The sequence below is a fragment of the Gekko japonicus genome, unplaced genomic scaffold (genome assembly GCF_001447785.1).
Source record: "Gekko japonicus isolate JY-2015 unplaced genomic scaffold, Gekko_japonicus_V1.1 scaffold2536, whole genome shotgun sequence".
Taxonomy (NCBI): domain Eukaryota; kingdom Metazoa; phylum Chordata; class Lepidosauria; order Squamata; family Gekkonidae; genus Gekko; species Gekko japonicus.
Window position 1 is genome coordinate 191819 of NW_015173752.1, and position 27442 is coordinate 219260.

The 27442-nt window shown below is 51.8% G+C and overlaps 1 protein-coding gene across 1 annotated transcript in view; it reads right to left on the reverse strand.

The window, feature by feature from the left end:
- ITIH6 (inter-alpha-trypsin inhibitor heavy chain family member 6) overlaps positions 1 to 26728 on the reverse strand; it is a 32170-nt gene extending 5442 nt beyond the window's left edge. The window contains exons 1-12 of the mRNA XM_015423489.1: positions 26631 to 26728; positions 16038 to 16148; positions 15696 to 15943; positions 14720 to 14889; positions 13859 to 13975; positions 10368 to 10539; positions 6537 to 8303; positions 5542 to 5568; positions 4841 to 4870; positions 3305 to 3355; positions 3094 to 3207; positions 825 to 1205 (exon numbers count right to left, since the gene is read on the reverse strand). Coding sequence (XP_015278975.1) covers positions 825 to 1205; positions 3094 to 3207; positions 3305 to 3355; positions 4841 to 4870; positions 5542 to 5568; positions 6537 to 8303; positions 10368 to 10539; positions 13859 to 13975; positions 14720 to 14889; positions 15696 to 15943; positions 16038 to 16148; positions 26631 to 26713 — 3271 coding nt within the window. The 5' untranslated portion in view covers positions 26714 to 26728. The remainder of the gene's footprint in view (positions 1 to 824; positions 1206 to 3093; positions 3208 to 3304; positions 3356 to 4840; positions 4871 to 5541; positions 5569 to 6536; positions 8304 to 10367; positions 10540 to 13858; positions 13976 to 14719; positions 14890 to 15695; positions 15944 to 16037; positions 16149 to 26630) is intronic.
- Between the last annotated feature and the right edge of the window lie 714 nt (positions 26729 to 27442).

Consider the following 27442-nt stretch of genomic DNA (forward strand, 5'->3'; position numbering starts at 1 on the left):
AAGCGTGGCCGCATAATCCCTGTAGGCCACGATACGATGGTAACAAAGAAATATGGCCAGGTAATCGTTGCCCGTAATATAGAGGGAAGGTAGGGGCCAGGCCAAAACACTAGACCCAATATGGCCATCCCCCGTGCACACAGTAGACTGCCTCTCGTGTTCTAGTGTACCACTGTCTTCCACCAGTTTCGCTTTCCTTGGTGCCAGTATGATAGGAACACCCCATTTTCTCCAGCAGGTAAAATCTGGGATGGCCCAGGGGGCTAGCCTGATATCAGATCTTGGAAGCTAAGTAGGGTCAGCCCCGGTTAGTACTTGAAGAGGAAGAAGAGAGTGAATTTATTCCCCGCCTTTCACTCGGGAGTCTCAGAGTGGCTGACAAACTCCTTTCCCTTCCCCTCCCCTGCTACGCAGAGGCAGGCAACGGCCAGCCCGTTTCGGTCGCTCTCTTGTCTTGACCTGGATGGCCCAGGCTAGCCTGATCCCATCAGATTTCAAATGCTAAGCAGGGTCAGGCCTGGTTCGTACTTGGATGGGAGACCCCCAAGGAAGTCCAGGTTGCTACGCAGAGGCAGGCCGTGGCCAACCACCTCTGCTTGTCTCTTGCCTTGAACACCCTAGGGGGGGTCGCCGTAAGTCAACTGTGACTTGATCCCATTTGCTGCCACCCAATAAACGGGAAAAAAATCAACTGTCCTCTAAAATATTTGGATGCCAATTTGACCCTCCCGACTCCGGCCACAGGACGGGATTCAGCCACGTACAGCAAGAACGGGGCCAGAAAACCTGCTTCCCCCGCGAGACTTGGAGAAAGAGTTGCTCACCTAACAGTCCGCGCACTGAAGCAGACAGCCCTGCGCCGTTCACCACGTAGAAGCCCAGGTGGTCCAGCTGCAGGGCGGTGGGGTGGTGGTAGTGGTGGAGCAGGACGAGGAACTCCACCCCCTGCCCGATCCGGAGGGTGACGTTGGCCTCGGGCCACACGGAGATCGCCAGCGGCGTCCTCTGGACAACGGCCCTCTGGGAGAACGGCAACACCAGCGTATCTTCCCCGTGCAGCATCACCCCCTCCCGCGTCACGTTCACCACGTAGGTTCCCCGCGGATGGTCCACCACCACGCTGACGGCATCGAGGTAGGTGCGGGGACGTTCTTCATGCCCCGGCCTTAACGGAGCGCCCATTAAGTGGCCGTCGACCTCCAGCCCTGGGAGGGAGACCCAAGAGGGCATCAGCCCGCAGGGGAAAAGCAATCGTCCCTCTTCCCTTGCTTCTCACCTGCGGAACAGGTGTAGAAACGGCGTCGGCTCAACCACACCTGCTCGGCTCTAACCTGCTGCAGTGCATCGTGTCCCCCCTCCCGGCCCAAGACTCTCTCTGCAGGTAATCAGGGCAGGGTTGCCAAGTGTCCGAAACGTTGTTTTCTTGCCTAGCTGCCCAAATAGGAGGGGAACTGAGTGCTGTTGGTTTCTTGTCCCCCCCGTCTGCACCTCAGTTTCCTTCCAGTTGCTTCTTGTCAAAGAGGCAAGGGAGAGCTGCTGGGTTTTACAGAAGAAAAGAGCAAGAGTCCAGTAGCACCTTACTGACGGACAAGATTTCCTTTTGCTACAGACAGACTAACATGGCCCACCCATCTCCGTCTGGGTTTGCAGAGTCATTTTTAACCGATAACCGATTACCTTTGCAAAGGAAAGGCGCTCTGCACGTGCTTAGGAGTACCTGTCCGGTCTCCCCTTAAAAAAAACACACCTTGCATGGAATACGCACTCTGTGCATGCACACAGGGAGCTGGCCCGAGATGCCAGAATTCGTGGAAACAAAGCTTTTAGGATGCCTGGGGTGTCCCCTCTAAGCTGAGTTCGTGTGAGCTAGCTCACCGTTCTTTAGCCTCTGGCTCACACCTTTTTGTCTGAGCTCAGGAAGGAGGGCCCCAGAGCAAACTCATTTGTGCAGGAGCCAAATCGCTCGCTCACCACTTTAATGCCAGCAGCTCACAAAGTAGGATTTTTGCTATCAAGACTCCACAGCTTAGACCAGTGGTGGTGAACCTATGGCACGGGTGCCAGAGGCGGCACTCAGAGCCCTCTCTGTGGCCACGCGTGCCATCGCCCCAGCCGGGCCCAGACCATCATTAAAGTGTCGAATTCTCTGCCAAATAATTTTAAGTAAATGAAAGCATTTGGGATTGCTTTCCTTACTTTGTTTGGATCATCTTAAGTTAATGTATGAGTTGTTTTTTCTAAAGTAAAACCTCAGTATTCAGGTTAGATTGCCGTGTTGGCACTTTGCGATCAATAAGTGGGTTTGGGGTCGCAGTTTGGGCACTCGGTCTCTAAAAGGTTCGCCATCACTGGCTTAGAGGGAGCACTGCTTGGGATGGCTTCGATTAGGTGTAGGAAGGGATGCCGGCCTCCAGGTGGGACCCTGGGATCCCCCGGAATTCCAGCTCATCTCCAGCCTACGGAGATCTGTTTCCCAGGAGAAAAGGGCTGCTTGGGAGGGTGGACTTGGGAGGCACTGCACCCCACTGAGGTCCCCGTCCCCCTCAGGCTCCATCTCCACCTCCCCGGGCGTTTCTCATTCTGTACCTGGCAACCAGTGTTCCCTCTAAGAGAAGAAGAAGAAGAGAGAAGAGATTGGATTTATACCCCGCCCTTCACTACCCAAAGGTGTCTCAGAGCGGCTTACAAACTCCTTTCCCTTCCCCTCCCCACACAACAGACACCCTGTGAGGTGGGTGGGGCTGACAGAACTCTGACACAAACTGCTCTTTTTCAAGGACAGCTGTTCCAGAGCTAGTGACTGACCCAAGGTCAGCTAGTGTGAGCTAGCTCACAGTGTTTTAGCCTCCAGCTGACACATTTTTGCCTTCGCTCAGGAAGGAGGGCTCCAGAGCAAACTAAGTTATGCAGTAGCCAAATTGCTCGCTCACAGCTTTAATGCCAATAGCTCACAAGGTAGAAGTTTTGCCCACAAGCCTCCACAGCTTCGAGGGAGCATTGCTGGCAACCCTAAATACACACACCCCCGGTGGCTAGGGGGGACCTGGCAACCCTTGGTGCGGGCCGTGATTGGTGCCAGGGCTCTTTTCTCACCTGTCCGAGGGTCGCTCACCAAGTTCAGTATATCTCCCGGGCCTCCGTCCAGGGTAAAGCACAAGTTCCCGAGTGAGCGCGGTAACCGTACGACGAAGTGAGGGTCTCCGTCCACTGCAACCCAATAGCAAAAGAAAAACCAGGCGTTCAGGCTGAGCAGATCTCCACGGTCCCGAGGAACCCTCCGTGGCTTGAAACGGGAGGGACTTACCCCAAGAAGAGAAGGTGAAGAAGCCACCCTTAGAGGCGCCGGTCAGTTGGCCTGGAGTACGGGAGAGGCCGTGTTAGTTATACCAGGTATGACTTAACCCTCCTAGTCTTTTTGACCACTGGGTACCACCCACTCTCAGCAAAAAGACCCCTCTGCTCTGATCATCCAGAGTAGAATTCTGCTTGACAGGTCTCCTCAGAGAGATTGGGACAGTCCCAAGCTACAGTGGGAGGCTTGGTTGCCAGACTCCAGGTGGGGCCTGGAGATCTCCCACTACTCCCATTGCTCTCCAGACAAAAGAGGTCCACCCCCCTGGCAAAAATGGCTGCTTGGGAGGGTGGGTTCTATGGCATTGCACCCTGCTGGGGCCCCTCCCCTCCTCCAACCCCCCCTCCTGAGGCTCCGACCCCAAAAATCTCTTGGTATTTTCCCACCCAGAGTTGGCTTCCTGCTATAGCCCAGACAATATAGAACAATAAGTCCAGGAGAAAATTCGACACGAGGCGTTTAGGACGGTGCGCTTTCAAGTGCCTGTCCCTTTCAGTGTGGCTAACCTTTGATTTAAAGCGGGGGTCCCTCAACCATTTTGAGCCTGCAAAAAAAAATGGCTGCCCCATGACGCGGAGCCAGCCACAAAATGGCTGCCACAGCTCACCTTCAGTCACACACAGTGAAGATCCTTGTGTTGTGGTGGCAGCTGCTGCCAAAGCCAACATTGTTTCTCCCCACCCCCAATCTGCACTGCCAATCAAATCTCCAGCGGCTAATCAAAAGCCTTGCTGGGCAAAAGCTCCGCCTGGCCCCGCCCACTTCCTGGTTTGAAACGTACCAGCTCCTCTCTTCCCGGGTGAGGCAGTACAGAGGCTGGACTGAGATGATGAGAAGAGGAGGAGGAGACTGGATTTATACCCCGCTCTTCACTACTGGAAGGAGTCTCAGAGCGGCTTACAATCTCCTTTCCCTTCCACTCTCCTCCCTGTGAGGTAGGTGGGGCTGAGAGAGCTCTTTCGAGAACTGCTCAGAGAGAGAGAACTTGTGACTGACCCAAGGTCAGCCTACAGGCTTCATGTGAAGAAGAAGAGTTGGTTTTTATATTCTGCTTTTCTCTAGCCAAAGGAATGAAGGAGCGGCTTACAATCACCTTCCCTCCCCCTCCCCACAACAGACACCCTGTGAGGTAGGCGGGGCTGAGAGAGCTCTTTCGAGAACTGCTCAGAGAGAGAGAACTTGTGACCGGTCCAAGGTTACCCCAGCAGCTGCATGTGGAGGAGTTGGGAATGAAACCCAGTTCTCCCAGATTAGAGTCTGCGCTCTTAAACACTACACCAAACTGGCTCTAGAAGGCTGTAATGGAACCAGTGTGGAGCCCTCCTGGTTATGAGCAGAACCTGTCCGGTCCCTGGGCAAAACCTGGCCAAAGTTCGAGCATGCTGGCTGCTCAGGCCCGAGAGGACGTGGTTTTCCTGTTCTGACCAGTAAAAGACTGGCTGGTTGTCCACTCGACTCTCTTGGGAGCCCTGTCATGCAAGGACGTACCTGAATCACTCTCCCGTTCTTCTAAGAAATCTGCAAAAGGAATGTCTGTTTTTAGTGGAGTTTGGAAGCCAAGCCTCCTTAGACCTCACTTTTCATTGTCAGCAGAGTAAGGGTGCCAACTCCAGATGGCAGCTAGAGATCTGCGATTACAGAGGATCTCCAGGTGGCAGAGATCAAGGAGTTGAGAGAGCTCTTTCGAGGACTGCTCGTGAGAGAACAGCTCTGAGAGAACTTGTGACTGACCCAAGGTCACACCAGCAGCTGCATGTGGGAGAATGGGGAATCAAACCCAGTTCTCCCAGATTAGAGTCCGCGCACTTAACCACCACACCAAACTGGCTCTTTGCTTTGGTGATCTCTTTCCTCCCCGATTCCTTAAGACAGAACGAAGTAGAAAAGGGTGACGTCCAGAAAGCCCTCAAAATGTTATCTGTCCAGCGCTTTTTTATCCCACCCTCCCTCCAAGGAGCTCAGGGGGCACGATGTGTGGTTTTTTCCTCCCCCTTTGCCAACAGCCCTTTGACGTAGGTTAGGCCGAGAGAGACTCGGTCGACCTCACAGCAGAGTGGTGATCGGAACACAGTTCTCTCAGATTTTAATCTGACTAAACACTGTACCACACTGATTCCAAAAAAATCACTATACCACATTGATTTCCCTAACCCCCCCCCAAAAAAAATCTGGCAATGCACATAAATTACCTGTATAGTCTTCGTAATCCATGCTGTCTAAGAAGGAGACAAGTAGAGATGAGAACTTAAATTATTTGGGTGTGGGAGGGCAAGAGAAGGGACATAGATTAGAACAGGGGTCCCCAACCTTTTTGAGCCTGTGGGCACCTTTGGGATTCTGACACAGTGTGGCTGGCATAGCCACAAAATGGCCACCAAAGGAGGTGGAGCCAGCCACAAAATGGCTGCCAAATGAGGCAGAGCCAGCCACAAAATGGCTGCCAAATGAGGCGGAGCCAGCCACAAAATGGCTGCCAAAAGGGCAGAGCCAGCCACAAAATGGCTGCCACAGTTTACCTTCAGTCATGTGGTGAAGCTCCTTGTGCTGTGGTCATACTTGCCACCAAAAGCAACATTTTTAAAAAATCGACGCAGCCAATCAAATCTCCATTGGCCAATCAGAAGCCCTGCTGGGCAAAAGCTCTACCTAGTGCCACCCACTTACTATAAACATTTGGTGGGCACCAGGAAAGGTGTCAGCGGGTACCATAGCGCCCATGAGCAGCACACTGGGGACCCCTGGATTAGAACATAGTATAACAGGGAAAAGAGCCCCAAACAGTTGTAAAACACTGGCAATATAGCAAGGTAGGAGGCAGGGAGGGAGGAAGGAATTCATCCTTGGGACTAAGGAGATAGGGATGTAGTAGAATGTGGAAAGAGTCGGTGCTAGAAGAGAGAGGGGGACTCGGTGGGTTCTTTGCTGCCACCACCCAGTAATGTCAAGTAGCTGTCCGGGCTGTTGGTTAGCTGAAGGCCCACCGACCCGAGTTCTCGATCTAGTGAGATCCCAGCCTGTCATGACAGCTGTACTCCCAGCTCACGGAGACTAGCAACGAGGAGATCAAAGTCAAAGCCCTGTAACAACCCCTCACTAAGTATGTGATCTGGGAGGCGGCGGAGCTCTTTGGGAAGGCCCCCCAACCCACAGAGCGGTCAGGCCAACCCTACTTCCTGGCCCCTACCTGGCTGTTGCTCTGCTGTCACAAAACTATACACTGCAGGTGGATTCAGCGACTCCACGTACTCAACGTCCAGGTCAGTGGTCACGAGCAGCTCAGACTCTCCGGGTAAGAGGAAAAGGCTGATGTTTGAGGCAGGCGTCGGGCTGGGGATCCTGCTGGTTAACTCTGTTCCCTGGGGGGGCAGGGGTGTAGCTCCAGGTACGGTGCCCCATGGAGCAGAACTATTCTGCAGAGGCCTCTCAGTCCCCACTGTCCCACCCCTGTTCCATGGGATGCTCCCTGTCTCTGTCCTGGTGGCACCCCCCTGCCAGTGTGTGCGTGGCTGAGGCTTGGTGGCCAGCTGCGGGGTGGTCTCGTGCTGCCCTCCGCTGCCAGAATTATTCTCAAGAGCCTTTGCGTTTCCGAGCGGGGACACGGTAGTAGGCACGCCGAGGGCTGTGCCGGCGACCCCTCCCAGGACTTTGGCCATGGCCGTTCCTCTCGTCTCCTGAACCGAGTGAGGTTGGACTGTTGTCCTGAGCCTACCGACTCTGGTCGGACTGGGTTTGAGGTTTTTGGGAGGTGCTCTGGTGGCCCTGACGGAGGCGGTGGCTCTGGGGGGCTTGGTGGAGCCACGGGTTATAGCTGGAGCCAGAGACGTGGCAGCAGCTCCTGGAACTGGGGGGAATTTAGCTGCTTTGGTGTGGGTAGCAGTCGGTAGCGGGGAGGCGTGGCTGCCGGGGGTGACGGTGGTTACGGCAGCAACTGGGAAAGATGTAGGCCTGGCTGCTTTGGTGATTCCAGTTGCTGTCACTGGAACCAGGGCGGTGGGAACAGCTCCGGGCCTTGCGGTGCTCTTGGGGGCTTTTGTGACGGCCACAGGGATATGGGTCACGCCAACAGTGGTTTTAGACACTTTGGAGAGCCACAGCGGCGTAGAGGTTCCCGACACTTGTGTGGCTTTAAGAGCTCTGGTCACTCCGGGAAGGGCGGTCGCTTTGGCCGGTTGCCCCTTCTCTCTCTTCTCCTCCGGCCTCACCACGATCAGGGAGGTGACAGGCGTGACGAAGTTGTACTTGAGAGACAGGTTGGTGGCCTTCTCGGTCAGCAGGCGCCGGGCCGCCGTGTCGTTGGCCCGGAACCGGGCCTGAAGAAGGTCCTGGATGGTGAAGTAGGCCCAGAGTCTCTGCACGAAGCGGCTGATCTGACCAGCATCCCCGAGGCAGCCGAAGGGGGCGGCTTCCGTGGCGTTGGCCGCAATGTCATTTTCCAAGTCCAGCGGTCCCTCTTGGCCCTGCCCCGTAGTGCGTACCCGCAGTTCCGACGCCCCCGGCTTCACCCGCCCGGCCACGACCAGCTCAGAGCCCTGGAAATAGTTGGGGAAGAGGTTCCTGGTGAGGTCTTGCGCTACCCCGTCCAGGTAGGCCAGCTCCACGTCGTAGAGCAGAGGGCTGGCGATCTCATCGTAGAAGCCCTTCAGCTGCAGAGTAGCGTCAGAGTCCTCATAGATCCGCCGGGCCACACCTCTGTTCTCCAGCGACAGGCGCCTCAGCAGTCCGTAGTCCGCGTCATCCCCGAAGGCCAGGCCGAAGAGAGAGACGGTGCCCCTCAGAGCCTGCTGGGCGTGGGCGAGGATGCGGCTGCCGGCCGTCACGCCGGAGGTGGGCTCACCATCTGTCAGGAAGATGATCAGCGGGATTCTCTGTTCCGTAATCCCCTTCCCTGCCATGGAGGAGCTCCGGTTGAAGACGGAGGCGGCTGCGAGCAGAGCCGCGTTGATATCCGTCCCTGGGGAACAGAAAGCCGGGGGGATGTCAGAAGGCAGGACTGCCAGCTTATTTTGTCTTATTTTTAATCATCTTTATTTTATTTTATTATTTATTTATTATTTATCTCCCGCCTTGCCAGACACGCTGGCTCAAGGCAGCTAACAGGGTTAAAATAACGTAAACAATACAGAGATAAAATAGTTAAGAATACAAGACCGGTTAAAACAGCAACAGTTACAGATAAAAACAATAGATTATGGTGATAATCCAAATCACACCCAACGATAGGAGTAGCATCCAGCAAGGTCTCAGGCCAGAAGACGCTCTAAGTTTCAAGCCAGAAGATGTTCCAGGGCACATTCATCAGTGGCAGCTCCTAATCAAAAGCCTGGCGGAAGAGCTCCGTCTTACAGGCCCTGTGGAACTGTAAAACCGCAGGGCCCTGATGTCCTCCGGGAGCTCATTCCACCAGTATGGGGCCGCCACTGAGAAAGCCCTGGCTCTGGTGATATTCAACCAGGCGTCTTTCTTTTTGAGATTTTTATTCCGCCCTCCCCAAAGCTGGCTCAGGGCGGATCACAAGAAACCAAGTCCAAGACTTGTTACGATAAAATCACATTAAAATCATTAAAAACAATCAAATTCATACTGGCAGTGGCAGTTTCATATAAATCTGTTAGGATTTATAAATCTTAAATCATATAAATCTGTTAGGACCAGTGTTCCCTCTAAGCTGAGTTAATGTGAGCTGGCTCACAGTTTTTTAGCCTCTGGCTCACACATTTTTGTTTCAGCTCAGGAAGGGATGGCTCCAGAGCAAACTAATTTATGCAGTACCCAAATCACTCACTGACAATTTTATTGCCGGTAGCTCACAAACTAGAATTTTTGCTCACAGGACTCCACAGCTTAGAGGGAGCATCGGTTTCCCTCTAAACCGAGTTCGTGTGAGCTAGCTCATGGTTTTTTAGCCTCCGGCTCACAGATTTCTGTCTTAAACTCAGGAAGGACGGCTCCAGAGCAAACTAACTTATGCAGTGCCCAAATCGCTCACTGACAATTTTATTGCCAGTAGCTCACAAAGTATAACTTTTGCTCACAAGACTCCATAGCTTAGAGGAAGCATCGGTTAGGACCACAAGATGGAATCAGATGGGCCCTTTCAACTAATTGGGAACTAGAGCAGGGAGGCCAACTAAGATAGACGCCCACTGCCTCACCCAAAGGCCAGGCGGAACAGCTCTGTTTCGCAGGCCCTGCGGTACAATAAAAGGTCCCGCAGGGGCTTGCTCTCTAGTGGGACCTGATTCCACCAGGCTGGGGCCAGGGTGGAAAAAGCCCTGGCCCTGGTCGAACCTAAGTGGATGTCTTTTAGGCCGGGGGTAACTAGTAAGTGTTGATCTCGTGAGCGCAAGGCTATTTGGGGCACATATGGGAAGGGGCGGTCCTTCAGACAGGGGTCATTTCCTGAAGGAGCGCACTGGAGCGGAGCTCCGGCAGTAAAGAGCCCAGCGGGCGGGCACATGCAACAAGCCCCACCCCCTGCTCCCAGCAGCCCTCAGACAGAGCAAGAAGCAGCCAGGTACGTTGCAGAGGCCCCCCCCATCCAAAACAGTCAGTGGCACCTTTAAGACCAAGTTTTATTCAGGTACAAGCTCTCCCTCCTCTGTGAGGACAGATCTGCACGTTCTCCCCCCCCCCAATAGCTAGCAATCCAAAACAGTCCAGTGGAGCCTGAACGGTGGGTGTTGCCTTCTGACACACTTCCGGTGATGTCAGGGGGTGTGGCATATGCAAATAAGCTATGCTAATGAGCTCCTGCACCTCTTTTTCTGCAAAATGACACCTGCCTTCAGATATGTCCTTGGGAAAGAATGATGTCTAATGGAACAGATCGACCCAGACAGCTATGGGTCAGATTCCTCTAAGAGGAGCCCTTGAGTTGTAGAAGCTGAGGATTAGTAGCTTCCATCTACTTAGGAAGAACGGGGACTCAAGAGCAAAACTGGGGAGACTCCTTCAGAAGACTCTGGATCTCTTCACCCACCACCGCCACCCACCACTTGTCCCAGCGAATACGTACATCCGTCCGCTTCCATCTTGCTGACGTGGTCCTTGGCCTTCCGGATGTTCTGAGGGGTCGCCGGGAGGGACTGGCCGGGCTTCCAGACCTTCACTGTGTCAGAGAAAGTGATGATGTTGAAGTAGTCATCTTGGTGTAGATCGCTCAGTATCACTTGCATGGCCTTCTTGGTCTGGGGACAGTCAGCAAGAGACGGGGGAAAGACCTGGTTTACTCAGTGTCGCTAAAGGAATGATGTTAGAAGGGTTCATGACTGTGGTATCCTGCAGGATCGCCAGGGCACGGGGGAGCAGATATTACGGCACTCCTTCCTAGAGGGTGTTCAGAAAAGTTTGCTAAAGGCAGGCTGTAAATATTGTTTTTCTCCAATCCTTCGAGACACTGGTCATCTTCCTCTGATCCCAGGCCAGGCCTGTAGCTACAGTGGGGCTTGGGGGGGGGGGCTCTGCCCCCCTTTCATAAAGGCACCGCCCCACAAGAATTTGTCCTGTAAATGCTTTTTCAGTCATTTAAAAACGTTTTTTGAAAGGTATGCACTCCTTTAAGCAGAGTGGAGTGTTGTGGTTGACTAATTCCCGCACTGAGCAAAGAGGTTGGAGTAGGTGACCTCTAGGGTCCCTTCTAACCCTGTGTCCAGAAACGTGTCTTCCTTAAGAGAGTTTTTCTGCCTAAGTGTTTGCTTTCTTGGCTCTAGAAGTCATCACCCCCACCTGCCGGCTTGTTTGCAGAATGATTGCTTAGGCTGGCAGAAGTGATTAATTTGCAGCAGCTGAGAACTGTCATCTAAAGTGGTTGACAGCTGGCAGTTCAGAGATCTATCCTGGTCACAGCTTTCTGCTGGCTAAATGGCTTTTCTTTCTGCACTGAGAACTTCAGCCCCACCAGAAAAAAAAATTGCCCCACATGCCACAAAATCCTGGCTATGGGTCTGATGGCTCCAATCTCTGGATTTAAGTATCCACACATTTGTCCTTGTTGAGAACTAGGTACACCCACGACTAGCAGAGTAGGTCATGTGACACCACTTTTAGCATCTTGGCCAGTTGTCAGCAATAAGCAGATTCTACTGTGTCCTGCGGTATGTGGTCTTTGCCTTCGTCATCGTCATCATTCTTAATTTATATCCCACCCTATCCCACGAGTGGGCTCAGGGCAGCTTACAACACAAGACTCATAAAACAATAAAGCGGTAAAACCAATAAAACAACAGATGGCACAATAAGCAGTAACAGACAGGACCCTTGCCTGGTGTCAGGTGAATAAAAAGCTCCAGTGCCCAAGCAGCAGGGCCCTGGGAAGAGGCCATGAACAGGGGAAAACGGAATGGTTGGACGTCCGCCACCTCAACCAAAAGCCCGTAATCAAAATGTGTTAAACTCCAAAAATGGGCTGCATCTCAGACTCTCAAAACATATAAAAGTCCCACCAGTAAGAGTCCACAAATATAACTCCATTGAAAACAATGCAACACCATATTCGAATACAACATCAGTACCAATGGACTCACAAAAATTACAAGAGTCCAGTTGCCAACTGACCAAACAGGATGTAGTTAAGCAACCAAACTAACCAATAGCTGAGACATCCTATAAACCTGGGAACAATCATGGGTCATTTCCTGCGGGGAGCACACAGGAGCGGATCTCCGGCAGTAAAGAGCCCAGGGGGCGGGCACGTGCAACAAGCCCCACCCCCTGCTCCCAGCAGCCCTCAGTGAGAGCAAGAAGCAGCCAGGTAAGTTGCAGAGGGCCCCCCCCCCCCCCCCAGCCCAAAACAGTCCAGTGGCACCTTTAAGACCAGGTTTTATTCAGGTACAAGCTCTCTCTCCTCTGCGAGGACAGATCTGCACGAGGACAGATCTAGCCATCCAAAACAGTCCAGTGGAGCCTGAGCGGTGGGTGTTGCCTTCTGACACACTTCTGGTGATGTCAGGGGGCGTGGCATATGAGTTATGCTAATTAGTTATGCTAATAAGCTCCTGCACCTCTTTTTCTATGAAATGACCCCTGGGAACAATAACATTCAAAACTTGCAATTACAATAACAATGCAGAGTAATTACACTCAGAGATAACAGTAACAGTGAGGAGTAATTACATTCAGAGATAAGAGTAACAGTGATACAAGGTCCCGGTATACTTCCCTTGTTTCCATAGGGGTTCTTCTTCAGTCGCTATTACAGTGAGAATTAATCTAAGTTGAATGAAACAGTGAGACAAACTTTTCAAGCCTCCCACAGGAGTGACTTTGGTGATCATCTCCCCGTCTCCCGTCCGGGATAATAAGCCTGCACGTTCACCAACGAGGGACATATACTCCACAGTAAATTCGGCACAGCCTGCTGACAATTCGAAGGGGGGGATGTTCTCAGTTAAGCAATCAGACCAAAAGCCTGGCGGAACAGCTCCACTTGACAGGCTCTGTGGAACTGTGATAGGTCCCCGCAGGGCCCTGATCTCCGGTGGGAGCCCGAGGGCCGAAAAAGCCCTTGGCCTGGTTGAGGCGAAGTGGGCCTGGGATCACCAGGAGGTGCTGGTCTGGACCATACTGCTAGGCCTTCCCAACACTTTCATTTCTCCGCTATCTGGCTTCCTGTACTTGAATGTTTGTCTTCTCAACATGAAACCCCTGAAATAATTGTTGCTCTTGGAGTATGATAAATCTAAAGAATTGATTGTTGTATTCTCAGATGTTCTTTTTTGTTTGTTAAGATTTGATCATGATAGGCCCCAGTCACACGGGCCGGTTATCACGGGGGGGGGGGGGGAGGCGTGGCTAATTGCCCCGGCCCAGTTTGATCCGCGATTACGCGATCAGACGCGCCGGCGGCATACCACGAGTCCTTCCCTCGGCGCCGAAGGACCGGAGGGGAATGCCACACGCTGGCGCGATCACACCACCGGCGTCGGGAGGCAGCCCGTGGCAAAGGTTTACTAGTACCTTGGAGGTACTAGTTTTTTAACGCGCATTGTCGTCGGTAAGCCACGGGTGCGCTCCACTTCCCAGATGTTGGGGTGTGATCGCGCCCAGATAATCCGCCCACCATCCGTGCCTCTCCCGCGGCAACTTTGCCGTGTGACCGGGGCCATAGTTCGTTTGTTCAGTGGGCTGTTATTGCCTTACGTCTTTGTTCTGGTTTGCAGACTGTTCTCTCTTTGCTAAATATTACAGTGATGTATTTGTATTGTTGTTTGCCAGATTTCAATAAACTGTTACATTTTTTTTTTTAAAGGAAGCTGTTGGCTCCACACACTTTCTAAAACCAGCTGGCGGGCACCAGGAAAAAGGTCAGCGGGCGCCACGGTGCCCCTGGCCACCGTGTTGGGGACCCCTGCACTGAGACACAGGAGGAGGTTTGGGAAAGACCGAGCTTTGTGCCTTCCCATCCGGTCTATACTACAGCACCCAATTCTGGTTACAAAGGATCCCACCTCTCCCCAGCTGGAAAATATGGACCACACACCCTCCCTGTGTCCGTTCAGCAGCGCTCACCTGTTTCATTTTCGTACCATACATAGAGCCACTGACGTCGATCACAAACACCACGTCCTTCTGAACGGGGGGCAACCCCCTTGGGGCAAAGTAGTGCACAAAGTAGCCATCGTAGATCTGAGAGAGGAGAGAGAAATCACTGTCTGCCTTGACTGTGGAGTCCCCTGTCTCCAATGGTCCTTTTGCCTTCCCGCTCTAAAATGGACACAGGGAGACCCTGTTTGCCCTGTTGAGAGGGCTGCCAGCTCCGGGTTGGGAAATACCTGGAGATTTGGGGGGTGGAGCCTGAGGAAGGCGGAGTTTGGGGAGGGGAGGGACTTCAGAGGGGAGTGATGTCACAGAGTCCACCTTCCAAAGCGGCCACTTTCTCCAGGGGAACTGATCTTGGTCATCGGGAGGTCAGTTGTAGTCTCGGGAGATCTCCAGCCACCACCTGGAGGTTGGCAACCCAACTCACAGCACCATCCTGCCCCACCCTTTCGAAGGCAGTCTGCATGCCCCAGATAGTCCTTCTCTTCTGAGTTAGAACATAAGAGAAGCCATATTGGACCAGGCCAATGGCCCATCCAGTCCAACACTCTTGTGTCACACAGTGGCCAAAACCCAGGGGCCATCAGGAGGTCCACCAGCAGCTTTAAGAACATAAGAGAAGCCATGTTGGATCAGGCCAATGGCCCATCCAGTCCAACACTCTTGTGTCACACAGTGGCCAAAACCCAGGGGCCATCAGGAGGTCCACCAGCAGCTTTAAGAACATAAGAGAAGCCATGTTGGATCAGGCCAATGGCCCATCCGGTCCAACAACTCTGTGTCACACAGTGGCCAAAACACAGGTTCTGGCTGCATAGACTCCACCTTTACCTGCACGTCCCCGGCAACATCTGGCATGGCTACATCATACTGGACTACAAAATCGGCCACGATTCCTGAGCTGGAGTAGGCAGCCTGCTCCTGGGGCGTTGGGGCAAAGATGATCCAAGCACAGTGAGTGCCTTTCTCCACTCGGGTGGACGGTGGCACCTCAGAGTCCCCTGCGGAGCAAAGGTAAAATTGATCAGTAGGATCGAGACTGCAAAGTTCCTGTGATAAGCTGCAAAGGGCCATCACAGATCTAATACCACAGGAAGAACCTTATTAACGTTTCAGCCACAAGCCTTGAGACAGGGGCCCGTTCACTCATTTAGCTGCAAGTACATAACATAAGAACATAAGAGCAGCCAATGTTGGATCAGGCCAATGCCCCATCCAGTCCAACACTCTGTGTCACACAGTGGCCAAGAATACCAGGTGCCCTCAGGAGGTCCATCGGGGGGCCAGGACACTAGAAGCCAGGGGTCGTTTCATAGAAAAAGAGCTAGGGGAACTCATTAGCATAACTCATTAGCATATGCCACACACCCTGACATCACCGGAAGTGTGTAGGCCGGCGGGAGTGCGAGGAAGCCCCGCGAAGGCCCTCCCTGGCCCCAGGCAGGCAGGGGTGGGGAGAGGCAGGGAGGAAGCAACTTACCCTCCCTCTCCTCCTGCCTCCTCCTGGCTGAATGAGGGCTGGAAGCAGGGGGCGGCCGGAAGCAGGGGGCGGGGCTTCATCATGTGCCCCGCCCCCCGTACCTCACCCGGGGGAACTGCGATCCCCCGCAATCCCCCCCGAAATGACCTCTGGGTAGAACGCAGGCCCACGCGTGATGGTCACACAAAGCCGAAACTAAAGCTGGTGCTCAAAGGAGCGGGGTTCCGGAGAACCGCTTTGTGACACTCATTCCCAGCTCAACTGATCCGGCCGTCCCATCCCAGGAACTGGAAGATTTCTATAAACAGACAGACGAGGAGTCTGTACCTCGGAGGGTGTTGGTCAGCAGCCGGCTCGTGCGGAGGGGCAGGACGTGCACGTAGTCGATGCCGGTGCGCTCGGAGATGCTCACTTCCACGCTGAGGTTCCCGACCACTTGTTGGGGCCGGATGCTGATGGCGTGCTGATACCTGCCCAGGTGCCGCTGCAGCAGTTCCTCGTAAGTCAGCGCAAAGGCGGCCTTGCCTCCCGCTTCCACGTTGGCGAAGACCCTGAATTTCTCTGTTTCTCGGTCCCTGGAAAAATGTCGCAATAGCAGTTGCGTGTGAGGGTGGCTCTCTCTGAAGGAGGTCAGACGTGACGTGGGAAGTTCCGGGAAAGGGCTCTTACTTGGTGCCGATGTGGGCAGCCGTCTTCCCCTGTTGGCGGGCTTCGTTGTACATCTTCTTTGCCTGGTGCTTCTCCTTCACCTCGGCCACATAGGTCTTCTCATTAACAGTTCTGGGACACAGGGAAGAGAAACATCATGTTGAACACCTAGAGCACTTTAGTCAATAACTTGTTAAAATTGTTTTTGTACTGTTGGGATTTTAAATGGTTTTATATATGTTTTATATATGTTTTATAATGGCATTTGCCTCCATGTAAGCCGCCCTGAGGCATCGCTGGGAGGGCGGGGTATAAATGGAATAAAATAAAATAAATAAATAAATAGAAGAAGAAGAAGAGATTGGATTTATACCCCGCCCTTCACTTGGAGTCTCAGAGCGGCTTACAAACTCCTCTCCCTTCCCCTCCCCACAACAGACACCCTGTGAGGTGGGTGGGGCTGAGAGCTCTGACAGAAACTGCTCTTTTTCAAGGACAGCTGTGCCAGAGCTTGTGACTGACCCAAGGTCACATCAGCAGGTGCAAGTGGAGGAGTGGGGAATCAAACCCCGTTCTCCCAGATTAGAGTCCGCACACTTAACCGCTACACCAAACTGGCACTCAGAGAGTGGTCTGGTCACACCAAAGTTTCCTGGAATCTCTGCTATGGCTGTGTGAGTATAGATAAGGATCACCAGCAAACTATTCACAGAGAGACAGTCTGGTGGAGGAGAGCCAGTTTGGTGTAGTGGTTAAATGTGCGGACTCTAATCTGGGAGAACTGGGTTTCATTCCGCACTCCTCCACTTGCAGCTGCTGGTTGACCTTGGGCAAGCCATAATTCTGACTGACAAGAGCTATTATGAACTGAGATCGAGGCAGCTCTTTAAACAAGTGATTCATGTCTATTCAGCTCATAACAACACAAGACAAAATGCATGTAACCAGGCTGGCTTATATACGATTTGAACCGGGGTAAACCACACCCAACAAACAGATAACAACCAATAGAAATACAGGGCTTGGAACCTATGAAAGTTGTTCCCGCCGAAAACATATGCTTCTCTGATTGGCCAGTTCTTTAATTCAAACACTGCTTTGTTTTACTAGAGTTTATGCTTAAGCTAAACATCGCTTTATTAACTTAAGACATAACAAGAGCTGTCCTTGAAAAGAGCACTTTCTGTCAGAGCTCTCTCAGCCCCACCTGCCTCACAGGGTGTCTGTTGTGGGGAGGGGAAGGGAAAAGAGTTTGTAAGCCTCTCTGAGACTCCGACTGAAGGGTGGGGTATAAATCCAATAGGGTTGCCAAGTCCTACCTGTTGCTGCAGCGGGGGACTCCCGGCTCGGTCCTGGAGTGCGCGTGTGTGTGCAAAGCGCGCACACGCTGCAACCACGTCACCCAGAAGCCGGGTGACATGCACGTCACGAACTTTGGGGGTGGGGTTCCCACCGGGGCCCGATCCGCCGGCAGCGGGGAACGGGCCTCAGGGGCGGAGGTTTCCCCGCCCCCGGGGGGACTTTGCAAGCCTAAAATCCAATTTCCTCCTCCTCCTCCTCCTCCTCCTCCTCCTCTTCTTCTTGCTGATTGTAAACGGCATGTATCAACAAGTTAAAGTAGCAGTCCCCAACCTTTTTGAGCCTGTGGGCCTCTTTCAAATTTTGACCTAGTGTGGTGAGTGTAGCCACAAAATGGCGGCTGCAGGAACCATAAAAACAGCCACAAAATGGCTGCCACGGCTTACCTTCAATCACACAGTGAAGATCCTTGTGCTGCTGTGGCAGCTGCTGCCAAAGCAACATTTTTTAAAAAATCTGCAGAGCCAATCAGAAGCCTTGTTGGTAAAAAGCCCCACCCACTTTCTAAAAACACTTGTTGAGCCACCAGGAAGGGTGTCAGCAGGCACCATGATGCCCACTGGCATTTCGTTGGGGTTGAAGGAATAGCAACTGTCAATACGGAGAATAGATCTATCAGTATTATCTATGGTGACTAAAGGGAACCTCCACATTCAGAGGCACTAAGCCGCTGATCCCCAGAGCCAGGAGGCAACTTCAGGACAAGGCCTCGGCTTCTCTGCCCTGTTGTTGGGTCTCCAGAGGGACTGGTTGGCCACTGTGTGGGACAGGATGCTGGATTAGATGGTTCACTGGTCTGATCCAGCAAAGGTCTTCTGATGTTCTTATGATGGCCTTGGCCTCTCTGCCCTGTTGTCAGCCATCCAGACTCACTGGTTGGCCACTGTGTGAGACAGGAGGCTGGACTAGATGGATCACTGGTCTGACCCAGCAGGGCTCTTCTGATGTTTTTATGAGGGGAAGGCCTCGGCCTCTCTGCCCTGTTGCTGGCCCTCCAGGGGAACTGGCTGGCCCCTGTGCGAGACAGGGTGCTGGACTAGATGGACCCTCGCTGGTCTGACCCAGCATGGCTCTTCTGATGTTCTTCTCAGGGGAAGGCCTCGGCCTCTCTGCCCTGTTGATACGCTTGAGAATTAAAACTCCCTTTGTCAGGTATCTGACTCAAGTCGTGTTTTTCTACTGCCCATCTACATGACTACCCACCTGAAACAATCTTCTTGTGAGGTAGAACAAAGTGTGAGTCCAGGGACACCTTTAAGACCAACTAAGTTTAATTCTGGGTACGAGGAGTCACCCTTCACTTGGAATCTCAGAGCGGCTTACAAACGCCTTTCCCTTCCCCTCCCCACAACAGACACCCTGCGAGGTAGGTGGGGCTGAGAGAGCTCTGAGAGAACTGTCCTTGAGAGAACAGCCCTTACAGAACTATGGCTTTCCCAAGGTAATCCAGCAGCTGCAAGTGGAGGAGTGGGGAATCATGACTACCCACCTGAAACAATCTTCTTGAGGTAGAGGTGAGGTAGAACAAAGTGTGAGTCCAGGGACACCTTTAAGACCAACTACGTTTAATTCTGGGTATGAGGAGTTGCCCTTCACTTGGAGTCTCAGAGTGGCTTACAGACTCCTTTCCCTCCCCCTCCCCACAACAGACACCCTGTGAGGTAGGTGGGGCTGAGAGGACTCTGAGAGGACTGTCCTTGAGAGAACAGCCCTTACAGAACTATGGCTTGCCCAAGGTCATCCAGCAGCTGCAAGTGGAGGAGTGGGGAATCAAACCCGGTTCTCCCAGATTAGAGTCTGTGCACTTGACCACGACACCGAACTGGCTCTCATAATCAGATACACTGAAACAGACTTCGCCAGCCATTGCATATAGGTGATGGTGGGGTCTAGTTGCCACGAAGGGCTCGTTACAATCAAGATGCACAAGTAACGGGGCAATAAGGATAGCTAAGATTGGGTTAAGGCAGTGGGTCAGGCCTGTGAAAAGCGGTAAATTAGGATAGAAATAAAAGAGTTAGACAGACAGATGTGAGAACTCAGTTTGAGTCTTTTCAGGGAGGTTAAGGATAGCTAAGATTGGGTTAAGGCAGTTGTTCAGGCCTGTGAAAAGTGGTAAATTAGGATACAAATAAAAGACAGACAGATTTGAGAACTCAGTTTGAGTCTTTTCAGGGAGGTTCGGCTGAGGAAGGGTGACAGGCCCAAGGCCCCTCAGCGGGCTTCTGTGGCAGAGTGACAATTCGAACCTGGGTCTCCCAGATCCTAGGCCGTCATGCCAGCCCCCACACCACTGCCTAGAACTGCGAGCTTGTGGTCGAAGACTGAAATGATCCCGTTCTCCACGCAAGGTTCTGTGAGGAGGCAGCAGATGTGACCCTAGGCCTCTGAACTCCTAGCAACTCGCTCAGCTGAGTTTCTGAACTTCATTCCACCGACACATCTGTTCCCTGGGAGCTCTCCTAGGTCCTGCAAAGCCTGGGAAACTCCCCACAACCTGCTCTGCTGCTTAAAACCCCCTGTTGGACGAGAGGGACCCGTTCCGGGTTTTGCTGAGCAACTAGTGGGCTTTCGGCCTGGCTGCCGTAGGACAGGATCTATTCCAGCCGTCCGTGCTGAACCACGGTGGCTTCGGGACACTGTAATGGATGGGTCTTCTTGTGCAGTTTCCTAACTGCTGCTGCATTTTCCCTGGCCCAGTGCCCCCTCATTATGTCCCCCCCCGCCGTGGCACTGGATTTTTTTAGAGTGTTCTTTAAAAAACAACAATGGAATATTGTTTTTTTTAAATCTTTCAGGTGTACTGAGTCCCCAGCTGTCGCGAGCAGCGGCTAGAAAGGTTCTCTGATGGCTGCCCCGCTCTGGTAGGCGTCTCCTCGGGAAGGCCCAGAGCAGTGTTCCCTCTAAGCTGAGTTGGTGTGAGCTAGCTCACAGTTTTTTAGCCTCCGGCTCACACATTTTTGTCTTCGCTTAGAAAGGAGGGTTCCAGAGCAAACTAATTTAGGCAGCCGCCAAACCGCTCGCTCACAACTTTAATGCCAGCAGCTCACAAAGTAGGATTTTTGCTCACAGGACTCCACAGCTTAGAGGGACCATTGGGCCAGAGCACCCACCCCGACCCCTTTACACCCTCCTTTTCCGGCCGGTTTCCCTTATAAGTGACCAAATGAGGCGTGAGGACCCAGGCAGAGTAATCAACTATTTTTATTAAAGAGACTGAACAATAACTGTAATTCAATAACGTGTAGGGGGAATGAGCACGGTAAAGGTAGGCAAACCAGCAAAATAAGAAATCCTAATGCGTCTGACTGTACTGTCCCTAGCCTTCTCTAGGTATTTGCCTCAAACTGACTTCGCCTCCTTTGGATGAGGGATCCTTCCAATTGCAGCAGCTTCACACTAGCTCTGCCTCCTAGGAGTGAACAACACCCTCCCACTTCGGGCAAAGCCATTTATCCCTTCTTCCCAGGCGACACCCTCTACTATTCTACTGAAGTAAATTTTCACTCCCAGGGCCCAAAGGGTGACCTGGGAATTGTAGGCCCTGTTGTCACTCCAGTACAGACTTCCCTGGAGCCACTAGGCCTCCCTACTATAGGCCCAGGATCATGACAGGATCATGATCACGTCGGGTTAGAAACAGATAAAAGGAAGTTCTTCTTCACCCAAAGAGAGATTAACACGTGGAATTCACTGCCACAGGAGATGGTGGCGGCTACAAGCATGGACGGCTTCAGTTGGGAATTAGATAAACATATGGAGCTGAGATCCATCAGTGGCTACTGGCCACAAAGTATAAATAGGAACTCTCGGTCTGGGGCAGGTGATGCTCTGTATTCTTGGTGCTTGGGGGGGGGGCAACAGTGGGAGGGCTTCTAGTGTCCTGGCCACACTGCTGGACCTCCTAATGGCACCTGGTATTTTTGGCCACTTGGATTTTTGGCCACTGTGTGACAGAGTATGGGACTAGATGAGCCACTGGCCTGATCCAACATTGGCTTCTCTTATGTTCTTATGACACCAGCTTTCAGGGTTTGGTTTGGTTTTTTAAAGTAAGTCTCTAGTCCCTTTCATTGCAGGGACAGAAGCAGAAATGTATACCTGCAGCAATAGGGGATAGAGACTTACTTAATTTTTTAATGAAACCTGGGATTTCAGAGAAGCTGATAAAGGGGGTTGTTATAACAACATTCAATTGCCATTTAAAAATAAAAATAAAAAGTCCTCCTCTGTGGGAGGAATGGCTGGCACAGGGTCAGGGGAAATGGCTGCTGTGTGTGAGACCAGGAAAATCTGAACTTTCCCACAGACACAGCAGTCAGCAAAATTACTGAGATGTAGGACATTAAGGGGCAGTGGAAGTACTGCCCCTGTCCCACCACCAGTCAGGATTAGACAGTGCCTTTGCCTCATCTACTTCTGCTTCATTGACTATGCTAAAGCCTTTGATTGTGTGGATCACAACTATGGCAAGTCCTTAAAGAGATGGGAGTACCAGACCACCTCACATGTCTCTTGAGAAACCTGTATAAGGGTCAAGAAGCGACAGTTAGAACCGGATATGGAACAACTGATTGGTTCAGCATAGGAAAAGGAGTACGACAAGGATGTATATTGTCACCTTGCTTATTTAATATATATGCAGAGTACATCATGCGAAATGCTGGCCTGGATGAATCACAAGCGGGAATTAAGATTGCTGGGGAAAAGATCAACAACCTCAGATATGCAGACGATACCACTCTAATGGCAGAAAGTGAAGAGGACCTAAAGAGCCTCCTGCTCAGAGTAAAAGAGGAGAGCGCAAAAGTGGGCTTGAAGCTCAACATCAAAAAAACTAAGATCATGGCATCCGGCCCCATCACTCCTTGGCAAATAGAAGGGGAAGCTGTGGAAGTAGTGACAGACTTCACGTTCCTGGGATCCCAGATCACCACAGACTGTGACTGCAGCCATGAAATTAAAAGACGCCTGCTCCTTGGGAGGAAAGCGATGGCGAACCTAAACAGCATGATAAAAAGTAGAGACATCACCCTGCCAACAAAAATACGCATGGTCCAAGCAATGGTATTCCCAGTAGTCATGTAATGGCAAACCTGGACAGCATGATAAAAAGTAGAGACATCACCCAGCCAACAAATGTCCATATGGTCAAAAAAATGGTATTCCCAGTAGTCATGTATGGCTGCGAGAGTTGGACTATAAGGAAGGCCAAGCACCGAAGAATAGATTCTTTTGAACTATGGTGCAGGAGAAGACCCTTGAGAGTCCCTTGGACTGCAAGAAGAACAAATCAGTCAATCCTAAAAGAAATCAACCCTGACTGTTCCCTGGAAGGCCAGATAATGAAACTGAAGCGGAAATACTTTGGCCACCCAATGAGAAGGGAGCACTCACTGGAGAAGAAGACCCTGATGCTGGGAAAGACTGAAGGTCAAAGAAAACAGGGACGGCAAAGGATGAGATGGTTAGACAGTGTCATAGATGCAACGAACATGAAACTGAGCAAACTCTGGAGCATGACGGAAGACAGGAGGGCCTGGCGTGATGTGGCCCATGAAGTCGCAAAGAGTCGGATTCAACGTGCGACTGAACAACAAGTTGCCGAAGAGAAGGTTCGTGACACCCCCTCAGAGAGACCCCCATCCTCTTGGGGATTAACAATTGGCTTTGGACACCAGAGCAATGAAGGAAAATAAACTTCCCTGAGAAGCGTTAACAAGCCCGGCCTGTATTTGAGGCCCTCGGAGCAGGTGAGCGTAGAGGAGGCGAAGCCAACAGCCTCGGAGGCCAAGTTTTCTTTGGCTCCAGGGACAATCCCAGGCCTTGTCCCCACGGATCCTGCCCACTCTAGAAAACTTCCTCCTCACTGCTCCTCAAGATCGAACGGTTCCGCGAAAAGGCTCAGTCCTGTGCTGGATCAGAGAGGGCAACATGGGGAGGAGGGGAGGAGAAGGAAACTTTGCCAATGAGAGCAGGGGGCAAAAGGCATGCCAGTCTCTTCCAGGCACTGTTTGGGCTTCCCTGCTTCTCAAGACTCTGCAAACAGCTCCTGTGCCATCTCGGGCCAACTCTTGCGTTCCCAGTATCTGGGGCCAAGAAAGGTGCCAGTTTGGAGACTGGCCACTGCTCCCACTGCTTTGAACAGCATTTTGGTTTACAGGCATTAGAGGAATCAAAAAACAACACAAAAACAAACTCGATTGGTGAAAACGTCAAGACTAACCGATATTCCGTGGTGTGAGTTCTTGAGGACTGGAGCCGTTGTATGAAGTGTATCCTCAGTTGGCAGAGAGAGACAGACAGACACAGATATATATACACAGAGAGAGAGAGAGTGGGGGTGTTGACCTGGGTGGCCCAGGCTAGCCCGATCTCGTCAGATCTCAGAAGCTAAGCAGGTTTGGCCCTGGCTAGTAGTACTTTGACGGGAGACCACCAAAGAAGTCCAGGGTTGCTATGCAGAGGCAAGCAACGGCAAACCACCTCTGTTTTGTCACTGTCCTGACCAGAGGTCATTTCGGGGGGAACGCGGGGGATCGCAGTTCCCCCGGGTGAGGTGCGGGGGGCGGGGCACATGATGAAGCCCCTCCGCCTGCTTCCGGCCGCCCCGCTTCCAGCCCTCATTCAGCCAGGAGGAGGCAGGAGAAGAGGGAGGGTAAGTTGCTTCCTCCCCGCCTCTCCCCACCCCTGCCTGGGGCCAGGGAGGGCCTTGGCGGGGCTTCCTCGCACTCCTTGCAGGTCCACCGCCGGGCCCCTGATGTCAGGGGGTGTGGCATATGCTAATGAGTTATGCTAATGAGTTCCCCTAGCTCTTTTTCTATGAAATGACCCCTGGTCCTGACCATCCCGGTCCAGGCTAGCCCGATCTGGTCAGCTCTCGGAAGCTAAGCAGGGTCTGTCCTGGTTAGTACTTGGAGAGGAGACTACCAAGGAAGCTCAGGGCTGCTACACAGAGGCACGCAATGGCAAACCACCTCTGAACTTGAAAAATCTATGGGGTTGCCCTGGGTTCGTATCTTTTCAGCATTTCAGCTAGAAGCTCTGTTTAACAGGATTCCTTTTAGTCTGCACAGCCAATCAGAAGCCCTGCCGGGCAAAAGCCCGACCCATGTTCTAAAAGCACTTGGCAGGTACCAGGAAGAATTTGGGCAGGCGGCATGGTGCCCACGGGCACAACGTTGGGGGGCCCTGCACTAGCAGATGGCAATACTTATCGCCATGCTGTTAAAACAATCACTTGCTGATTACAAAGGGCACAGAAACAGGCTACCCTCTCCCCCATACTGTGAAGTCTGACAACTCTAACGGTGTGTGGCACTCTAGATTGTGGGATCACTTTGTGTTAGGTAAGATCTCGAATGGTACACTTATGTCTCAGTCAGAGAAACAACTAGATTTCGTAGCTGTATGGTACCCTGTGAGGGAAGTGAATGGTTAAAATGAGCTGGAAGCGGCTGTAATCAGGGGTCTTTTAATAGAAAAAGAGGTGCAGAAGCTCATTGGCATAACTTATTTGCATATGCCACAGCCCCTGACATCACCGGAAGTGTGTCAGAAGGAAACACCCACCGCTCAGGTTCCACTGGACTGTTTCGGATTGCTAGCTATTGGGGGGGGGGATGTGGAGATCTGTCCTCGCAGAGGAGGGAGAGCTTGTACCTTAATAAAACTTGGCCTTAAAGGTACCACTGGACTGTTTTGGGCCGGAGGGCCAGGGGGGGAGGCTCTGCAACTTACCTGGCTGCTTCTTGCTCTGACTGAGGGCTGCTGGGAGGCGGGGGGGGGGTTGTTGCATGTGCCCGCCCCCTGGGCCTTTTATTGCCGGAGCTCCGTTCCTGTGTGCTCCTGCAGGAAATGACCCCTGGCTGTAATTGTTTAGAACAATAGCAGGATGATGGGCCTTTCTGAGAAGCAGAGGCAGAGTAATAGGTTTAAAGATAAGGTGGGAAAGGGGTGTAAAAGAGCCTTGACTTACATAAACACTAATAAGAACGCATACTTAATAAACTAATTACTATTATCTGTCCCGCCTTGTTTACTTAATTAGCTATTTTAAATGCACATACAATCCATGATCGGGGGGGTCATGTCAAAGAGTTGTATGTTTTATGGTGTGTTTTAGGCGGAATGGAAAGAGTTGTAAGCTCTGGATCCAGTGACGGTAAAGGGGCAGGGCATACCGGACGGGAGAGGTGATACACCGAGGATGCTTGGAAAGTTAATTCGAGTTCGTCCGCACTCCCTTTGTTGCAATAAAGACATCAAAAGCTATTCCTGACTGACTTTCTTTTCTTTGGTATATCCCTTAGAGTTAGGCTTGCCAAGTCCCCCTTGGGTGGCAGGGAAACCCCCACCCGAGAGGTCCGTTAAACGCCGGCGGCGAATCGAGCCCTGGGGGGGGCCCCAAGGTAAACTTTTGTGCCACGATCCTCTGTGTTAATAGACTGTATATAATGTGGAAGTTGTAACATTGCCGAATACTGCGATAATAAGGTTGTTCGAATTCCTTTTATGTTTATTATGTTAAAAATGTTCTGTTATAGTTGGATATATGCTGTTTATCCTAAAATAATAAAACTGTTTTAAAAAAAACCCTCTAATGGTATGTGTTACTCAGGTCCCACAACCCTTTCAGTGAATGAGCCACAATAGCTTTCATCCTTAAACTCTTCCTCATTTGCTTCCTAATTGGTTTTATACCCCTTTCACTGTCATGGCTCCCCTCATAGAAGTGTGAGAATTGTGATCTTGTGTGAAGCGACTTGTGCAAAGAGAATTGTAAGAGATCATCAGCTCCACATCACTGAACTATGATCTACGGGATTCCCCAGAAAGAAGGGAATGCCCTGATATACGTTTAAATCTGTGATGTGGGTATACAGAGGCAATGCCACAGAATTTTTCCACCTCACGACCAGTGTTCCCTCTAAGCTGAGCTAATGTGAGCTAGCTCACAGTTTTTTAGCCTCCAGCCCACAGATTTTTGTCTTCGCTCGGGAAGGGAGGGCTCCAGACCAAACCAATTTATGCAGTAGCCAAATTGCTCCCTCACAACTTTAATCCCAGTAGCTCACAAAGTAGAATTTTTGCTTCCAAGACTCCACAGCTTAGAGGGAACATTGCTCACGACTGTGATCAGTGGAGAGAGTAGGAACATAAATATCCAGTGAGACCAGGGCTGTATACAGGAACCCACGGTGGTGTCGCGGTGTCCCAGTTTCAGTTGCCCCTCTTTCCGTAGCCCAGACTCACATGGTGAAGTTGGAGATAAAGGCTGAACTCGGCAGGTCCAGATCAAAGATGGCTTCCTTGGCCTCGGTGTGAGGGTTGCTCATGAATGTCCACACCCGGGTGGAAGCATAACGGGAGACGATCGCTGAGCGCACCAAGAAGCTGGAAATAGTGAGCTGAAGGAGAGAAACCACAAAGGCGTTCAAAGCAGGGTATGGACAGCCAACCGACTGGGGTTGCCAACTCTGGGTTGGGAAATTCCTGGAGATTTGGGGGTTGGGGCCTGGGGAGGATGGGGTTTGGGGAGGGAAGGGACCTCAGCACTGGCAGTGTCCCCTCTAAGCTGAGTTACTGGGAGCTAGTTCACAGTTTTTTTAGCCTCTGGTTCAAAGTTTTGTCGTCGCTCAGGAAGGATGGCTCCAGAGCAAGCTAATTTATGCAGTAGCCAAATCGCTTGGTCACAACCTTAATGCCAGCAGCTCACAAAGTAGAATTTTTGCTCATAAGACTCCACAGCTTAGAGAGAGCATTGCTCAGCAGGATATGATGTCATTGTCTCCAGATGAAATTATCTTGGTTGCCTGGATAACAATTGTAATAGTGGGAGGTCTCCAGGTACTACCTGGAGGTTGGCAACCCTGTCCACCACTGAAGAAGCGCCCCACCACACAAGTGTTATGAGCTAATTTGCAAGGTAGACAGATTGCAGAATCCTGCAAAAAAAAATAAAAAGGATTGTGAAAACAAGAAATATGGATGGAATAGGAAGCCCATGAGGCCACAAGACTGGAAAAACTAGATTTCTTCATGCAGTTATAACTTAATTAATTAAT